Consider the following 12,564-nt stretch of genomic DNA (forward strand, 5'->3'; position numbering starts at 1 on the left):
TCCCATCCAGAGCCACATACTCTTTTCTCCCCTGCCACTCAATAATTCATTTCTCAAATACTACGTGGCAACTATCATTATTATTATTAGCATCTTAGTTGTCATCTGAAAATTATGGACAAAAGCCCTGTCACCATAAACTTTAAAGTTTAGCTGGGGAGGTAACTTTTCCTTCATTGTTTAATGTTAAAAACAATATGATGTCTATCATTGAGTCTGGTATGCAACAGACAGAGAAGTTGTTATTATTATTCTCATTATCATCAGGCATGGTTTTAAAGCCCTTAAGTATTCCAATCACCCTGTTCATGGCTGGTTAATATCTTCCTAAAATGAGAAACACAAAGTAACCCAAATGCCAGAGATAATGCCTCCTCATATAGAATGTATAGAAAGCAGTTAATGCTTCCTTTCATAAGGATATTTATGAATGTAATAATATATATATATATATATATATGCAGATGGTTTATTTTTTAGGTTCTTATTAAGCTTGCAGTTAATTTAAAAGCTGGTTTTAAAGAATCATATGTGCTTATTTTCTACTCCTGGATTAAGGATAGGGCTGTATTTATTTGGTTAGTCTATTTTAAATTTTAGTTCATGCTTCTAACCTTTCTGATATCTTTTGAAATTTTTATGTTGTCACTGGCATATCAAAGAACCTCCCCAGTTTCTTGTCCTCTGTAAATCTGATAGGCTCCTGTGGCTCCCTAAGATGCCAGATAACTAGAAACAGAGAGACTGTCACAAATGCCTGAGCACTCAATTTGCCTTTCCCACCGCATGGGGATGGACTTTTATTGATGCTGAGTTTGGCTAAGTAATCAGGAGAGGCTCAATATCTATACACCATCTTTTAAAAGAAAACAGTAGGGGGCATAGACTGCTTGTGTAAGTTCCCCAAGAATAATGATTCAAGCCGCAGATAGTATACAAGGACTGAGGCAGAACGTAGTAAAGGTTCTTAGTTCCATCAAGACTTTATCTCTGGAGAACAGCAACCCTGGTACCTCTGAGAGAGGTCCTGGGGCAATGTGGCAAAGATGTATCTCCATAGGATGCGGTAAAGAGACGCAGAGATGATGCTGAGGGACAGGGGTGTGCTGACTTCAGCTCCCTCCTGCTCTATCACTATGTTGACTTAACAAACAGTGGGTTTTGTTCCAGGATCAAGAAGGGGCCTAGATGTCTATAAATGTTTCCTATCTGTATATGTTCTTTCTAGCTGATGATATAAGTCCTGAAGTGACATGGTGAGCAAAAAAATTTAGCTCTTCAGATACAGCAGCATACGACCTCACACCAACAATGCAAATGGCACCAGAGGATCCATGTTGGATTTGGGGACCCAAAGAAAACTGAGATATGTTCCATGGACTTTTGCTCTGTTTATTCACCTTGCTTAAAATAATTTTTTTTCTTTACTTCAATAAATCCTGAACTTAATTTACTTCTCCATGTGTGGTCTCTCTATAAACCCAAAGTCTACCTTGGAATTACTTGCATATCTTCTGTGTCCTCATCCAGGTCATTGATTAAAACCAAGGACCTGAGCCGGGTCAGCATACTGTAGAAGGCTGCCTTCCTCCCGCTTGGCTGGCTTATTAATTACTCCTCTGGACACAGACACCACACCACCTGTCCATCTACATAATTATATGGTGACCCAGACATCACTTGTCCAACGCATAAACAACCTAAGAGGCTTTGTCGATACCTTGTTGAAATTAAGGTTAATTTTTATTTGATGATGTTTTCCTCATCTACCAGTCTGGTGACCTTATTAAGAGGGGAAATTATTTGGCTTAATTCTCTCATTAAAAAAATAGCATTTAAGTAAATGAATAAGGAAATGGAGACATTAGAGAAATCTTTGTTTTTAGCATGTTAAAGTGTTTAGGATCACTACTACCCTTTGTCCATGAAATGAAAAATCCATTTTATCATGAAAGCTACATCAGATTCATACTATAGAGTCTAACGAATCTGTGTTCTGGGACTGTGGCTGTGGCTCAGCAGTAGTGTGCTGCATGTGTGAGGCACTGGATTCGATTTTCAGCACCACATATAAATAAATGAAATAAACGTCTATCAACAACTAAAAAAAAATTAAAAATAAAACAAAAAACTAGAAAAATATCCTTTAAAAAAAAGAAACTGTGTTCTTCCTTTTGAATAAAAAATGAGTATAGCATTTTTCTGTCAGTTTTTTTTTTAACTTTTTGCAATGTCTGCAAGATAATGGATCGTAATTATTTTTTTCATAATGTCACTTGGATATAATTTTTTTAAAACCTAGAGATTCAACTCATTTGAATTATTTCTTATATTTGTTCCATACTAGTACACAGTGAGGGCTTGGGATAAATAAATAAGGGCAGAGATGAATACTACTTTCTCTATAGCAGTATATATTTGAAATTTTTCATAATAAAAAAATTAAAGTGCATTTATTTAAGGGACCTTGATGTTCTCACACCAGCTCCTCAAACCTCTCCTCCTCATGTCATGGTTGAAAAAAGTGATAAAGATGAGCAAAGATAGAGGTAAGAAATTGTGTCTGTTCAGTGACCATCTGTAAATTACCCCTCATCCATCTTCTCATGTTCCTCTCTCCCTTCCTTCCTTAACTCTGTTCCCACCTCTCTTACTTCCTTATTTTCTTCCTTTTGCTCTTTTTTTTGTTATCCATTTATAAAACCAGTTCACCCACCCACCAACCAAGCACTTTACCTAATTTTTGACTTTAGCTTCATGACACTCCAAACGTTTCCACACAATTTATGTATGTATGTATGTTTTGCCTTCTGTTTTGATAGTTCGTTAAATAATCTTCTATATAGTCATTTCAATTTTTAAGTATCTCATTCATTTTAAAAATTTGCTCAACAGAAATTTACAGAATGAAAATGAAGCCTACAAACTTTTCATCTGAACTCCGCTATACTTGATGACTCACTGAACGGAAGCATGTGTGTGCATGTGCGTGTGCACATCTATTTTTTTTTTTTTTTTTTTGTGTGTGTGTGTGTGTGTGTGTGTGTGTGTGTGTGAGAGAGAGAGAGAGAGAGAGAGAGAGAGAGAGAGAGAGAAGAGAGAGGAGAGGGCGATTGGGAGGGGGAGATTAACAAGTTGATAGATCAAGGATGACACTTGGATTTTAACCTTAGGCAACTCAGAGGGATGGCCTGCCCCTCACTGAGCTCAGGTATAAACAGGAAGGAACAGGTTTGTAGACAGGGGAAGATGAAGAGCTCAGTTTCAGGTATACAGGGCTTGAGCTGTTCATGGGATATGGCGGTGGAGGTATCCAGTGGGCAGGGAGTCTTGACGGGGCCAAGATTGGGGATATTTTTCCAACAGAAGACTTTGTGCACAAGTATACATTCTAGATGACATTAGGAGGCACAAAGTTGGGAACTGAAACTTGTTTTCACTTCTGAACAGTGTCCAGCTATTTTACAGTTGTTCAGAGCCTATGTGAACTGGACGGCAGCAGCCTTGGCAGGGACATTGGCTTTTTTTGTGGTGAAAACTGTTACTGGAGTCAATGATGAGCTCACCTCAAGCTGCTTTGTCAGCAGAAGAGCAAGAAGGCAAGGCTGGAAGGGATGTTGAGTCTCCATGCTGACTGCTCTGGGTAAGCTGCTTCATGGGAATACAAGAGGTGGTTTTGAAGGACTCTGAACACTTGGGAGTTAGGGCAATCCATATGATGGCTTGGGTGGCAGAGAAATCATGGGTAGAGAGAACTGGCCAAGAACAAAACTGACTTCAGGGTCTATTGGGTGCGAAGAGAGAAAATATAACAATAGAGTGTTGGTGACAGAAGACAGAATGGTGATCTATGGTGTTAAAAATCTTCAAAAGAATAAGAAGCATGAGAAATGCAGAATCAAGTGAAAATGGTCACAGTGTCCAACATGGCCTGTGGTGATGGGATCATTCATGTCATTTTTCTGGATTTTTGAAATTGGTGTTCCTAAAACTCATAGTGTGCATGACCACCTTCCTTACCAACTGTGCCCTTGCTGACTGCCATCATCCTGAAGAGGCCCGCCTGCCCTTAAACAATTCAGCATTGTTTCCTGAGGGCCCATGTTGGCCTCTTTTGATTTGGGTTCCCTCCTTCAGGTGGAGGCCAGTGGTGTCTTTGCCTTCTCCTCAAGGAGGCCCACTTCTAGGTCCTCCAAAGGTGTTTCCAATTGCTTCCCTCCCATTAAAACCTAGCCACCTTGGCCCCCTGGCTTCCAAGCAAACAGCGATTCAGTACCTAAGGTGAATGGATCTGAAGATACATGCCTAGGGTGTGTCCCTAAAAAAGGAGTTTTCAATAGTGAATGACACTGACAGCGTGTGTTTACAAGAAATTGAGAGTGGAGAAACACAGGAGAATTTCATCGGAAGACAAACAAGTTATTCTGCTAAAGGCCAGTCTGATAAACCTGTTTGAGCAGATCAGCTAAGTTGTTGGCTGAAAGGTCAAGGTGAAGATGATGTTTACATTTAACTAGAATTTTTTTTCTACTGTAATCCAAGACACTAAGTAAGCTGATAAATAGGGCATTATAACAAGCGGAGTTTTGGGTTTAGTACAACTCGCCCAGGATTTCTTTCAAAGTAGATGGCCAGGATTTCTTTAAAAGTAGACTCACTTACTTGTGAGTCTGTGCTGTCTTAATTGCATTTCTTTGCTGTTTCTTCCTGCTTCTGCTGCTAGTGGTAATGAGCTCTGAGTAAATGTTTAATGCATATGTTCTGCAATCTCCTAGATTTGACAAACCTTCTTATCAATTATTCTCCCTATGGATTGTCGTTCTGTCTTTATAAGGCAGGCTTAACATTCCCTGCCACCTACCTAACTTTAGACAGATTTCTTCCTGCCTCTAAGGCCTCTGGTCTCCCTTTGCTCAGAGCCTTTAGCTTTGGAAAGCTTCCCATTATAATTCTCTACTGGGCTTCTGTGAGATGTTAATCTCCCAGTTTCTTCCCAGCTTTATAACCCAGGGATGACTTTCTCAAAGACATGGGAGTCAGCCCTTTGACATGTAGTCATTCAAGGAGATCATGTCCTATCTCCCAGTCTCTGCAGTGAGGGTTTTCTCCTGCACAATTAGCAAATGTGGATGGCAGGCCTAAGCACATTGACCAAACTTCCCTGTAGTCCTCTGGCTATTTTCCACTCAGCACCCTGGTGCTCAAAAACTCTATCTGAAGTCAATCCTCTCCATTGAAAGCAGCCAATTGTTTTATCCAGTAGATTCCTACCAACTGAGGATGTGCTGATCTAAAATTGCTGTTCAAACTAATGGATGACTAAGGTCAGACATGTTCAGCCGTCTTGGGCTGACAACTGAGTCATTAGTACACCCAGGGAGGAATGATGCATATTTCTTGGGCTGGTTTATGTATTCTAATCATTAATGAGGAGAACTTATAAACTATTTAATAAACTCTCCTGACAGTCTGAGAACTCTCTAGGAGAAGATAATTAAAATTTGGGAAATGAACACATGGTTTTCCTAAGTCTCTCTCCCTTGAAAAAAAATTTAGAGTTGTTCTTTTTTTGTGTGTGTGTGACTATAAAACTTCTGTCCAACTTTCTTTAGTTGAACAATTTTAAGTCACTAGACATTTGCAACATTCCTATTTGTGCCTTGTACTACATAAGGTGCAGAAGGAACTGGGCATTTAAATTCAGATATGGATTTGCAAAAGCATTTCAGCAAAGCACACTTCTAGAATTCTTATGGTGTACCAGCTGATACAGTCTTTAGTGTTACAAAATAAGTTCAAAAATCTCCGCCAGATTTTATTACCTTCTTATAGTAAATAGTACTTATTTTTTTCTGTATTCGACAGGACATTTCTCCACTCTGTCCTATTGATCTATTTTGATGCTTATGCTTCTTTGGATTTTATTTATATGGGCAGTGGCAAGTAGGTGTGCTTTTCCCCTAAAATGTATTATTTTAACTTTTTCCCTCTTGCATTTTAACTTTCCAAGTATACAATATATTTTCTTTTCTAGAAATTCATTTACTTTTAATTGACAAATAATAGTTGTGCACATATATCAGGTACATTGTGATATTTCAATCTATATATGCAATGTAGAAGGATTTTTCAAGCTAATTAACATATCCAACTCCTCACTGACATATTTTTGTGTGGGAAAAATGTTAAAAATCTGTTCTTTTGGCAATTTTGAAATATGCAATACATTATTATTAACTGTAGTCACCATGCAGTATGATAGATCACTAAAACATATTCCTCTGGTCTAAGATTTTGGGAGGCAGTAACTGGGCTTCTTGCCTGTTGGGTTTGTATCTATTTAAAAAAAATCCCTATTCCAGGTGACTGGCTACATCATAAGTAAAGATTCTGGTACCAAACAAGGCCTAGATAAAACCACAAGGCACTAGATAAAATTATATTGGAATATCGTGACTGAAACTTTTAGACTTGATATTCATCTCTAAAAACGGAAAAAGCAAGGAGCATGATTGAGATTCCCTATGTCAGCTTTAATTTTCTTTCCTCTTTGTTAGTTCTAATGATGTCTTGGTGCCTCAGATTTATTGAGAAATGATAAAAAGAAAATCTGAATCTTATTATCTAGGACTTTCCTTTATCTACTCTGACCCTCATTCTTGCCAATCACTTCCCAACTTCCATAGCAACCTAATTTTTTCCTACTATCTTCTCAGGAAAGGAGGTTGTTCACAACTCAATTTGCTTGTTCTCACTCTTTATCCAGGAGGGAGAAATAAAATAAAACAAACAAACAAAAAAAAACAATAAAAGAATCACAGGATTTTTTTGGTAATATTTAATTTGAGACATCTGTTTTCCCTCTAATGTCAAGTTGTTGCTCTTTATGAATAAGAAAAATGTTCTATAAAGGAGATAATACCAATTATACCATGACTATGCATTTACATAAACCAATAGCCTTTATTTAATAGGTTCAACACCTGAGGCTGTAAATACAATCTTGGTTAGGTTTTCCTTGTACAGCAGGTCACCTCTAAGCTCAGTTTGTTTTGTTTTCCTTTGTACTTTAAGAAAACTAGTGTGCAGGACAGAATCCCCCTCTCCACACGAGATTTGAATGATGGCTTCTAGTTTGATCCAGTATTTGTATCTCACTCTTCTTTCTCCTATGAATAAATGATGTTATTTTGCAGGGAAGACATTAAAGATTTGTTTCACAATTTTATCTAATGTCCACAATATGCCAGCAACTGTGACAGTGCAGGAAGAGGAACACAGACTTCAAAGTTTAGTGGACAGAATCAATGTCTGTTCTAAGCAGTGTTTACCAAGTGTCTCTGGGTATGTGTGTGAATATAAATACATAGGTCCATAAGCTTTTCAAAATGTAAATCTAGAGAGAGTTCAGTAACAAATTATAACAAATCACTAACTCTTACCTAGTAAGAGGCAAAATGGCCAAATGTATATTTTATGCATTTTTCTTAAGTTCTAAGGAAAAGTACAAATGCCATAAGGATTAAGTAGTTATTTCTAGCCTTTCCATGAATATTCAATGAAAACTGTAGGGAGTTCCTTAAAAGTTCCATACTTACTCATCTCTGCAAACAGCTGTCTTCTTTCTGCCATGGTATTTCCTCTTTTCCCACTATCTTCAATCATTCTATGAGAAAAAAAAATTGTTACAATATACATTATCTTCACACTAATAAGGCAATCAGCCATTTGTATGTAAACACATTTGCTGCATTTGTGCCACAGAGAAAAACTATTTTAAAATTGTGGAGTATTTTAAAATTACAAAGTACAGTTTTACTTCCACTAATCTAAATGGCTGTATGTATTTTTTCATATGTAATGTTTTTGTATTTTGTTGAAGGAGGTATAAAATTTTTATTTCCTAGCATAAAAATTACTACAATAGCAAATGACCTTATACTATAACTAAATACAACCATAGACCATCTGTTAGGAGATTGATTTAAAATATAGCGTCTCCTTTGATTCTGGGAATATCTATCAAGGCTACTAAGCAGATTTGGTGGCATCCATTAAATAGCTGATGAGACTGAGAGTCTCATGGACTTGGTGGATGAAAGGCATAGACCTTTGGACTCTGTGACGAACATACATCTCACCTCTTTCTTCTGCCATTTGTCCCTAGTATACACGCACACCCTCAACTTAGAAACAGGAAACTTTTTAATGTTCATCTCCAAGTTGGGTGTTCACAATGTGCAACAGTTTTCCTGCACATAATAATTTAAAATAAGGTGGTTGGGTTCGCCTGTCCTTAACCAGACCATTCTCTGCTGTAGAACAATTTTAAAATACTATTAAAATGATGAAAGTTAAAACAGAGAATAAGAAAAGATATAGCAAATTAAAATTTAGCTTGAGGAAAAGGAAAGTTAATGTAAGTGTTGTCTAGTTGTGTAGTAGGCTTTGGGCTAAATACAGAGGGTATCGTAGGTTGGCAGACTTGATTTATAATTATACCTAATTAAACTATTAAAGACTCAAGTTTTCTCTCTCATACATGAATGTCCATATGCACACATATGTATACCACTGTTTTGATTCTCAGGCATGGTTAACATAAGGCAGAACTGCATGAATCTTTTTGCTTTTTTTTGGTATTTGTTCTAATTAGTTCTAATTTGTTTTAATTATACGTGACAGTAGAATACACTTTGACATATCATACATATATGAAGTATAACCTCTCATTCTTCTGGTTGAACCTGATGTGGAATCACACCAGTCATGTAGTCATATATGCACATAGGGTAACAATGTCCACTTCATTCTACCATCCTTCCTACTCCCATACCCCCTTCCTTCCATTACCCTCTGCTTAATCCAAAGTAACTCTACTCTTCCCTAGGGGCCTTTCACCACCACTTATTGTGAATTAGCATCCACATAGAAGAGAAAACATTTAGCTGTTGTTTTTTTTCGGGGAGGGGGGAGGATTGGCTTATTTCACTTAGCATGATATTCTCCAGCTCCATCCATTTACTGGAAAATGCCATCATTTCATTCTTCTTTAAGACTGATCAATATTACATTGTGTATATATACCACATTTTCTTTATTCATCTGTTGAAAAACACCTAGGTTGGTTCCATAGTTTAGCTATTGTGAGTTGAGCTGCTATAAACATTTATTGGCTGTTTCACTATAGTATGCTGATTTTAAGTCTTTGGATATACAAAGAACTCAAAAAACATAGCACCAAAAAAAAAAAACCCAAATAATCCAATTAATAAATGGGCTGAGGAACTGAACAGACACTTCACAGAAGAAGAAATACAATAGATCAATGAATATGCAAAAAAATGTCCAACATCTCTAGCAATTAGAGGAATGCAAATCAAAATTACACTAAGATTTCATCTCATCCAGTCAGAATGGCAATCATCAAGAATACAAGCAACAACAAATGTTGGTGAGGAGGTGGGGAAAAAAGTACACTTGTATATTGCTGGTAGGACTGCAAAATGGTGCAACCATTATGGAAAGTTGTATGGAGATTCCTCAGAAAACTTGAAGTGGAACCACCATTTTTACCTGTTTTTTGATGTGTGCTATTCTTTCTCAAATCTAGGTCTTCAGGCATGTTCTTTTGGTGACTGGACTGCTTTCAGGTCTCAAGTTTGTCTGAAATCTTTCCCAGCTCAATTTCTGCCTGGATTTGGTGCATTTCCTCTGAACCTTCACAGGGTATACAATGCCTTTCTCTTGATACTGAGCATTCACTCCACACATGTTTGTTCCATCCTTCTGCACTCCAAGAACTGAGCTAACCTCTGGGCATACCACAGGTATCAAGTCACAATTTCTGCCCTCAAGGTGCTTATATGGTAGGGGAAGAGATACAAGAGCACAAAAGCATTTGAAACACAAGCAGCTGGAGGCAGTCATAGAGGTAGAAAGAAAGATGTGAAGATGAGAGAGGTTGATTTTCTGCAGCTGCATTTAACAGAACAGCAAGCAGAAGCCTTCTCAGAAGTTAATGGACTGTGTATAAAATAACTTATGCGAGAGGAAAAGAATTAGTGTAAAAATGATTTTTATAGTTTATAGATGAGGTGTCCCCCAAGAAGCCCATGTGATAGACAATATAGCAATGTTCAGAGATGAAATGATTATATTATTAGAGCTGAAGCCTAATCAGTGGATTAATATATTTGACAGATTAATAATTTACAAGGACTTCTGTACCGAGTGGTGACTGTAGGAAGGTAGGAAGTTCTTGGAGGAAGCTTGCCCTTAGGAGTGACTTATTGTCCCCTGTCTCTTTTCTCTCTCCCCACTTCCTGGCTGCCATGAGTGGCCAAATTTTCTCTGCCATGCCCTCCCACCATGATTTTCTGCCTTGCCTTGGGCCCAGAGCTATGCAGTGGGCCGACTATGGACTGAACCTTTAAAACCATGAGTCAAAATAAACTCCTCTAAAATGTTCTTGTCAGGTATTTTGGTCACAGTGTTAGAAAGTTGAGTAACACAATAATGTTGGTTAAACTGGTCAAATAGCTTCATGAGTTACTTCTAAGGATATATCTATTGCTAAGGAGAGAAAGATAGACCTGAGACAGCCTTTCTTAACAGAATCAAGGGAAGAGTCTACACACATTCATAACAGGTTAGACAATAGAACCAGGGTATAGCCTAACTAGCAACTGGAAAGGAAGAGAGTTATTAATGACCTTCTTCAAATTGTTAACAACTCACTGCAGAACATAGTCCAATCTTCTTTGGATGAGATTTTTAAATATGCAAGTATTTAGTTGACAAATAGAGATGTGGAGAGGAAGTCCCTTTCCTGATACATATCTTCCTATGTCCTTTACTCCATACGAATTGGGTAGCTAATCACTTGACATCCACAAAATAGTTCGCCATTTAGCCTCTAGTTCAAGGTCTCAGAAGGAAGTTGAGGCAATAAGAGAGACAGGGGATGGAGCCAGTGATGTGTTTTTGTATTTGTCCATATGCTGCTATGAAATGAAAAGAACCATCAAAATAAATAATCAACAATGGCAGATTGGAGCTCTTACTGGGAATATCAGCAAGCTGAAGACTAGCATTTGAGCTCATAGCTCTTACTGCCTGGACCATTTACTTACACTGCTGTGACATCTCTTTACCTAGTTAACGTTGTGTGTCCCTGTAAAGTTTTCAAAAGAGTAGTAACTTCATTAATTTGAAGTTCATTTTGTGTCTAGAAAAATCCAATCAACAACTGAGGTGACCAGTTAGTATCTATTAATTGAATGAATGAAAGAGGGGAAAAAATACTGGAAGTGAAAAAGAGAGAAAAACAAGAACTAAATTTTCTTTCCATGAAACGGACTTTCAATTAAATATATTTCTAACTTCTGATTCATGAAAAGTGAAATCCAAATTGTACTAGTTTCAAGGATTCATTATTTTAAATGAAAGAAACTAATTTACATTTATTATAATGTAGGATTGTACATTTTTAAAGCAAAATCATGTCTCATGAAGAAGAAGTTGAAAAAGATGCAAACTATATGAATGTCGACTTTTGGTTTATTCATCACCATTTTTTGGTTAATTAATTCATAAAAGAACCATCATTAGTTATACAATAGGTTTTAATTCTCACTTCTAAGTAAAATGTATACCGCAAGAGGAAAAGAAGGAAGTGTGAAATAGTAGGAGGAGGTGTGAAATAATAGGAGGAAAAAAATACAATTATAAATATAAAAGAGAAAAATAATACGCTTCTCACTTTACCCCCAGAGTTTCCTAGGAAGCAGAGCTGTTAGGTACAATTGGGAACACTCATTCATTACTCACTGATCATAGTTATCACAGAAAAGAAGAGGGGAGCATGCTAGCTTAAATAGGGGGAGTCTTCAACAAAGTGAGCTCAAGGGTCGGACAGGTAGGGTCACCTCTGTGGGCTCCTTAATTTCCAATCTGAGTTTGATTAGTAGATTAAGATGCACATTCTTGACTACATTCTCATTACCCAAGAAAGAGAAAAGAACACAATCTTCAGCAGAGGAAGGACTGAGGGGTTTTACAGAGGGCAGTTTTGCTTCTGAAATAATGGAAATTTCCTAGTACCACTTTTTTTTCATGAATTTTTGGTATAACAACTCTTTCTGAAGTCACTTGGGGGAGGTAAAGGGAAAATAAACTCTTTGTAATGATACTAATGTGGTCACATGGGTACACATGGTTTAATGGTCATTTTTTCTCTCTCTCTCTTTTATGTAGACAAGATGCTTACAACCTACAACCTTAGAAATTATCAGAGTATTATGTAAATGTCAAAAAGAGTGAAAAGAACTAATAGTGATAAATGCATGATGAACCGTTTTACGTGAACTCCTTACTAGAAATCCATCCCACAAATTATACAGGGCATGTGTTGTTCTCAATAATAAGAATTCATCCATTCATCTAAGAAATATTTATAAAGTAACTCTAATTTGTCAGACACTCTGTGGCTTTCTCCAGATCCAAAGATTAATAAGACAGGATCCTTAAGAAGCTCGCAGCCCAGAGGGGAGTTCACATTTT

At 37.1% G+C, this 12,564-nt stretch overlaps 1 protein-coding gene across 20 annotated transcripts in view; it reads right to left on the minus strand.

The window, feature by feature from the left end:
• Nucleotides 1–12,564, minus strand: part of Dtna (dystrobrevin alpha) — a 348,780-nt gene that overhangs the window by 122,203 nt on the left and 214,013 nt on the right. For all 20 annotated transcript variants that reach the window (XM_078030189.1, XM_078030188.1, XM_078030194.1 and 17 more), the window contains one exon: nucleotides 7,599–7,666. In XM_078030189.1, the coding sequence (XP_077886315.1) occupies nucleotides 7,599–7,665 (67 nt within the window). In that variant the 5' untranslated portion in view covers nucleotide 7,666. The remainder of the gene's footprint in view (nucleotides 1–7,598; nucleotides 7,667–12,564) is intronic.

Source organism: Ictidomys tridecemlineatus, chromosome 13, assembly GCF_052094955.1.
Source record: "Ictidomys tridecemlineatus isolate mIctTri1 chromosome 13, mIctTri1.hap1, whole genome shotgun sequence".
Lineage (NCBI taxonomy): Eukaryota > Metazoa > Chordata > Mammalia > Rodentia > Sciuridae > Ictidomys > Ictidomys tridecemlineatus.